Below are 7,323 nucleotides of genomic sequence, written 5' to 3'. Positions count from 1 at the left end.
CAGTATTTGCCTTGCTTATGAATAGAGCCATCTAGATAGTTCTTTCAATAAGCTCTTTATCTCTTTAAGTGCTGACATCTGCTGTGGGCTATTAAGAAAAAGTGGGGGCCACTTCCTGTCTCTAAAAATACGCTTCTCCTCTTCTCATTAGGGAAATATAATATTCTGCCTTTTTAATATTTCCCAAAATATTTCATTCTTCCAGGAGGAGGGGGGGGGCTTCCCACAGCACCAGCGAACCCTTCCCAGCTGAGGCAACCGGGGTGATTTTTTCCTTCTAACCCAGACTAGTAGTGATAATACTACCTAGTTTGGGTAACAGAACGTGTGCAAGAAAACCTCCAAACTCGGAGGCCACCAAGGAGCCTTCATTTCAACCCTGAGCTAATAATATCTCCTTTATTGGGACCCTCCTTATGTATACATAAGAAAAATATTCGAGGATTAGGCGCGCCAACCTGGCGAGGGAGCCCGAGGGCCCCATTCAAGAAGAGCGAGAAAGCGCCCCTCCCCTAATTGCGCCACCTGCCTCCCGCCCCCCCACCCTCGCTTCCGTCACCCTCGCGCCTCGCCTCACATGAGCATCAGCACGTGACAGGCTCCGGGTCTGTCAGGTGACCGGCATTGGGAGGGGGGAGGGAGTCACATGACTCTTCCGCCAGTGCGCTCTCTCTCTCTCTCTCGCTTTCTGCTCGCTCATGTTAGGCGAGTAACCTTCACGGAGCTTTTCCCTCGGCCTGCCATGGGACGCGTCTTCGCCTTCGCCGCAGCGTGCGGGGCAGCTGCGCTCCGGCTCCGCTGGCTGCCTGCCTTCTTCTTGCTTCTCCTCCCATGCTGGAAGGGAGATCTCTCCACCGCCGTAGCGGCCCAGGACGCCTTCAGTTACCAGGATCTATGCCAGTAAGCGCCCAGCCCTCCCGGAACTCCGGCTCTTTGCGTGGGACAGCTGCAGCTCCGCGGGACCCTCGGTGGGAAGGGACGGTTTGCGAAGGAATTTGTCTCCGGGGTTGTGGCTGGCTCCTCTAATCTTTTTCTCTTGGGCAGGCAGTGTGGACGTGTTGAACCTTAAATACGCATTTGCATGAGTGCTTTTGCAGTTTACATTGCCAAGTGCCTCTTTTACGCTTCCTCTGATTTACCCCAGGGTTAAATTAAGAGGAACTATGATTGAAAAAGCGACCTTTTACAGTTACCAAACATAGTTGGCGTTTCAAATAACCAGCATCGTCGCCTTGTTCAACCACTTGCTTTCCCGAAAAGCTTGCTGCATGTCATTTGCTATGCAGTAATGGAGGCAGAAATTTTCCTGACCTTCATTGATGGGTAACAGCTGCTGTCATTTGTTTAAATTGTGCCTTCTCCTAAACTTTTCCCGCACAAAATTCCTGAGCATTCCATGTTTGTGTGTAGTATTTCTCTTATTAAACGCTATTGCAGAATGCTATTAATTTCTTTGTGCAGGTTTCCTTTGTAAGTGTACTGATAAACAGTACCTACTAAATGTTTCGTGACTTAAGAGAGCAGGGTTGTTAAACAGTCTTTAAATATAGGGGTGGTTGTTGAACCTAAAAAGCAAGAAAAATCAGTTCCTTTCCCAAGTTAGGCAAAAGAAGAGAGATTGGGGTGAAAGAAAGTACCTTTTGCATAAGAGAATAAAATGAACTGGCTCTGAAAACTTTCTGCTCTGACTTCTTTGCTGATGAATGCCCCCCCAATTCAGTGTGGTTGGTTGAGTTTATGCAATATTGGTTGGCTTAACCCAAGGGTCTTCAAACTTGGCAAGTTTAAGACTTGTGGACTTCAACTCCCAGAATTCCTGAGTTAACATGACTGGAGGAGGAATTCTGGGAGTTGAAGTCCACAAGTCTTAAAGCTGTCAAGTTTGAAGACCCCTGGTTAACCAATTTAATACATGGGTCAGCTGGGTTTTTACAACTTACTAAATAAACCATGTGATAACCATTAAAAAATCACATAATTCAGCATGTTATGTGAACCACGCATATATGTAAGCTGAGGACCATTATCTGTTATAAGCAACAGTTCTTCAGAGTGATAGGGTTAGGGAAATTTTTCTCAACTTCTTCTGATGATGCTAAGAATCTTTTACATGCACTCTCCTATCGAGCCACAATCTTTTTCTGGAAGGCATAATTCCAGACTCTGGTTAGTTTAGGATATGGCTAGGTTACATTCTGTATACCAGTACATTCAGCAAAAACATAACCTTAGTATTTGTTTGTCACCTCTGTCTGCTGTTTTGGTGTGCTATATAAGCTTGAAGAATAAGTAATATTAAATCTCTACTTCCTCAGTAGCATACTCTAAGGCAGAACCAAAGAAATTATATCCATTTTATAGAAGAACATTGGAAATGTATGTTGTGCTTGCTTGCTTTCATATATAAGCAAGTGTAAATGAAGCGCTTAATTTATCATTGTTAAAAACTTATAAAGACTACACCACGAGTAAATGCATCCTGGACTTTTGGTTTTCTTCATTTTCACTTTCTCTGAATGCAGCATTTAATTGTGAATTATTTCTCCCTTCAGAGCAATATTTAAGGACCAACAGCAGCAGACAAATTGTTTTTTCATAAGTGATATAAGACTTTGTATGATTCCTTTCATGACTAAAATGAAATATATATTTAAACTTTTGATAAAAATATTTGGGATTTCTCTATAACAAGTTCATGTAAGCCATCTGGACTCTTCAAATGACACTTTGGAGAACCTAACTGTTGTCTTTCCAGTGAAGGTATTTCAGCTAATCGGTTATGAGCATTAGAAACTAATTAGTTCATAACTCATTAGCTCATTGTTTTATTTATTTTATTACTTCTTTTCAATTGGTTCTGAATAGCATATAATCTAAGAAGAATTAAAAATAGGAAACATCCAAGCCAAGTCTCTTTAACCATAGTCTGTCTACAATTATATTTATAATAAAGGTTACATTAATATAATGCAAATTAAGCTCGTGCAAAATGATATCCTGTTAGCTGTGTCTTATTTTGTCATGATTCATAACTCTGTTTCAGTGGGGGGGGAAAAGCCTAGTTTTGTTGGTTGGTTGTTTTTAGACATCAATGCTTATATTGCACAGAGCAATTGTCCAATGTCTTAATTTGTTCATAAAAACAGAAGCCTATTTTCTGACCTGCTCTTAAATTAGAATTTCCTGAAAAATGTTTGTCATTCTATTACTATTTGTAGCACAGTTACTAGTTTTTATTAATCAAGTTAAGATCTGAGCGGTGTAATCGCATAGTGGTGAAGATGCTCAACTCCCATTCAGAAGGTGGAGAGTTCAATCCGTTACAGCAGATGTTTCTCAGGATACAAAGAGAAAATGTCTACTGCAAACTCCATGTAGGTGTCAGGAAGGGCATCCAGTAAGTGAATGCTCAGCTGTGTTCAGTTGCCCCAACTTTATCCTGAATTAAGGAATTACAGAGCTGTAAAAAGAAAAATTAATGAACTACGTACCATAGAATTTTGTGGGATTTATATTCCAAGTCAATTATATGCAATTTTTTATAGAGATGGAAAGGGAAAACATCTTCAAGTTGAGTTCAAGTCTTAGTGAAGTCTTCATGGAAGTATCCATTACTTTTCTTGGTAGCACTACAGAGGTTGTTTTGCTTTTGCATTAAGAATGGGGGGAGTAAGAGCTTGATTAATCCTGCTTAGTATCATTCTGCTGTGAGTATCTCCACCAGCACAACAAGCCTTGTGGCGTCTGTGAGTGGCTGCAGCAGCAAGATGACCCTCACGGCATTCTGCCATGAGTGGCTCCACCGGCAGGATGAGGCTCATTGTGCCAGTGGAGCTGCTCACAGTAGAACACTGTGAGGCTCGTCTCACTGGTGCTGCCGCTTGTGCACATGATGGCACAACACACCATGCAGCATCTAGCCGCGAGTGGCTCCACTGCCATGAACGGTTCCACCAGCACGAGTCTCGCGGCATTGTGCCATGAGCGGCTTCACCGGTGAGACGAGCCTTGTGATGTGCGACGAGCAGATCCACCGGCAAGACGAGCCTCGTGGCATTGTGCTGCAAGCGGCTTCACGAGCAAGACCTGTCTTGTGACGTGCCACGAGTGGCTCCACTGGCAAGGCGAGCCTCACGGCATTCTGCCATGAGCAGCTCCCCCAGCACAGTGAGGTAAATGAGTGCAGGGCATGCTCCCCTGCCCTAGCTTGATTTTTCCATCTGCGTCTTACCCTACCTCATACAGCTAGATGTGGGCGGGGCTTAATTAGGGCTTATTTCTTTGGGGTAGGGCTTATATTAGGTGCAGGTGTGAAAATCTGTTTAGGAATTGTGATAGGTCATATTTTCGGGGAAACACTGTACATTGCAGACAATTTTTCTAGTGACATGCCAACTACAACATTTTGTTAAAATTCTCTTTCAGATTATAACATAGTGTACATTTTGGATTCAAATACACTGATTTGTAGGGTTTTAAAAATCAATATACAATTAAGATCAGATGCTTTTTCTTTTTGAATTGATGGGCAAACAGTTGGAAAAATGTCAGCAATCAAAGTAGTGTAGCAATTTGCATGCTGTTTTTAACACTGAGTTAATCAGTTGTTGTTGTTGTTGTTGTTTTTGAGAAGTCTCAGGCAGTATAATCTCTGCTGGGCCCTTTTGACCAGGGCTGCAATGTGAGCACCCCAGGTCAGGTCCTCTTTTATGGTAACACCCAGAAACTTAAAACTGGCCACTTGCTCCACTCAGTCTCCATTGATAAGCAAGGGCTGGATATCTGATCTGTTCCTTCTATAGTCCACTCCAGAGGGTTAATGTCATTGCCCAGAAGATCATTGGTTGCCCTCTCCCCTCTTTGGAAGAGCTTTATAGCTCCCGCTGCCTTAAGAAAGTTCAAAACATTCTCAAAGATCCATCTCATCCTGGGAACCCTTTTTTTGAACTATTACCATCTGGTGGACGGTACAGAATAATAAAAACAAGGACAAGTGGGCTGAAAAACAGCTTTTATCCCAACTCTATTGAATTCTACTCTATTGTGCAATATTAATGCAATATCAGGGGTTTTCAATTCAATGCATAGGATGTGAAGGATGCATGTTTGCGTTTATTTTCATAGTCATAATGTACACTGAAGATGCTATTTAATTTCATTGTACGAGTTGCAATGATAATAAAGTAAACTAAACTTACAGGCAAGCAGTATGAGATCAGAGATTAAAATTTACCCTTGGAAGATACAAGAATCACAGCAGCTTGGAAAGTGAGGCTTTATAGCCTGTAAAGCACTTTCAGTCATTGTAAAACATCTTGCCACTCCTAATTCCCCCCCCCCCCAGGTCATGTGATGGCGATCTGGGTGCTTGGCAACCTGTTCATGCTTAAGCCCAATTGCCAAACACTTCACTATTATTTGATCACCATTTGCAAACTTCTCTCCTGTCTTCCCAAGAAAGTCAGCCCAGCAAAGGAGTTCCCATTCCCTCCCTGCGCTTTGTTCCTGCAGCCTGACAAAAGTCAATGAGGAAGCTGGCATGTAAAATTGAAAGCTGCTATCAGCTACCAAAGGATTTCCCCTCCTTTCAATGCCTGGGAAATACATGGAATATGTGGAAAGAGCGGGAAAATCCTTTGGTAGATGTTGGCAGCTTTCAATTTTCATGCCAGCCTCTCCATTGACTTTGGCTGCAGAAACAAAGCGCAGGGAGGGAATGGGAACCTCCTTTGCTGGGCTGAAGAAATAATGCATGGATTGCAAAGATCTGAGTTTCAGTTTCTCCAGCCCAGCAAAGGAGGTTCCCTTTCATGCGTGGAGGGGAGGGGAATTCCTTGGGTCGGGCTGGGCCAACAATATGATTCTGAAGATCCAAGCTCCATTCCTGCACCTTACTGCACATCCTCTCTTCTGCCCAGAGAGGATAGCTACCTGCCCTCCTTTGGCAGGCAGTTCTTTTATTCCATCTACAGTACTTAAGGACCACAAATGGAAGAGCTGAGATTACAATCGTTAAGCAAAGCGGTCATGTAGGCATTTCATTTAACAACTGCTTCACTCAACAACCAAGATTCTAGTCCCAATCTTGGTCATAAGTTAGCTACCTGTAAAAAAGCCCCATTTGTCTGATCAAGTCCTTAATTTTTATGGATAGGTTAATCTTGTCATGCTATAAAAGTAGAACAACTGTGTTAAAGGATAATCTCAGTGAAGACAGAAAGACCGGATTTTGTGATATTAAACAATTATTTCTGCCTGCCTTTGTGTATTTTAAGACATCCTAGTTGACTGACAGTCACATGATTGGGTAAAGCTCAGAAAAAGCTTTATATACAGTATAATACACAGCAGTTAGCTCCAATGTTTGAATCACTTTTTGTGGTTGTGATTCATCTAGTTAGCTGTCTAGGCCTATAGCTGAATTATTTATAGAATAATTATAATAATTATAATAATAATATTTCCTTATTATGGAAAGTTCATGCCTAACCACAATAGTTAAAATAATATTGGAGAAATGTATTTTGAGAAGAATATAGACATTTCAAAAATGTATGCTGTGAAAAAACTTTTTTGAAAACACGTGCTTAATTGTATTATTTAATTAGCATTTTAAAATAAAGGCATGTTATAGTTTCAGTTCTTAATGATTAAAACTAGATTTGTTGACACCTTTTTTTTCATTTCACTACCGTCTGATACTTCTATATATAATTTAGGAGTCAGACATAATTGTAACAGGTTAGTAATGAAAATTTTTAAAAATATAAAAACTAGTGAAAAGTTTATTCAAGTAATCATAGACAAATGTGTTGAAAATGAAACTTGTGTTTTATGATCTTTGCATGTTTAATATCTAGTATCTTCACATGGTGCTTTTTCCCCCTCTAAAATGCTAAGCTAGGATGTTCAACTTTTAGGTTTGTGGGATTTATTTGGCTTTTTCATTAGAATTACTAATATTCATTTTGCTCTGAAAAGTAAACAGATAATTAAAGAAAAAGACCACATGACCAGTGCTAAAATTAGTTTTCACTGATGCTTTCATGCAAATAATTTGCTTCTATTTTTTCCTTGAGTTTGGTAGCTGTTTCTATGAAGGAAATAAGGGGATAGCTCTTTCTTTGTCAAGCATTTGGAACATAAAAATCTTTGTTGATTAACTAGAAATTAGGTGAAGATTTAGATCTTATTTCCTGATCCTACCTTTGGTGTAGATGGAAAATGATGTGTTGCAATGGCATGGTTTGTACCCAGGGCTGAATCAAAATGCACTTTTATAGCTGTATAGCTTTCTTGCTATATGTGAACTCAGTTATTCTA

General features: G+C 40.8%; 1 protein-coding gene across 1 annotated transcript in view; it reads left to right on the top strand.

Annotated features, from left to right (window-relative positions):
• Positions 1–628: 628 nt before the first annotated feature.
• IGF2R (insulin like growth factor 2 receptor) overlaps positions 629–7,323 on the top strand; it is a 78,350-nt gene continuing 71,655 nt past the window's right edge. Inside the window, 1 exon segment of the mRNA XM_026675248.2 lies at positions 629–900. Within this exon segment, the coding sequence (XP_026531033.2) occupies positions 647–900 (254 nt within the window). The 5' untranslated portion in view covers positions 629–646.

Source organism: Notechis scutatus, chromosome 1, assembly GCF_049901735.1.
Source record: "Notechis scutatus isolate UNSWTSFEM ecotype Mainland chromosome 1, rNotScu1.2, whole genome shotgun sequence".
Taxonomy (NCBI): Eukaryota; Metazoa; Chordata; class Lepidosauria; order Squamata; family Elapidae; genus Notechis; species Notechis scutatus.
This window is presented reverse-complemented; position numbering and strand designations above follow the sequence as displayed.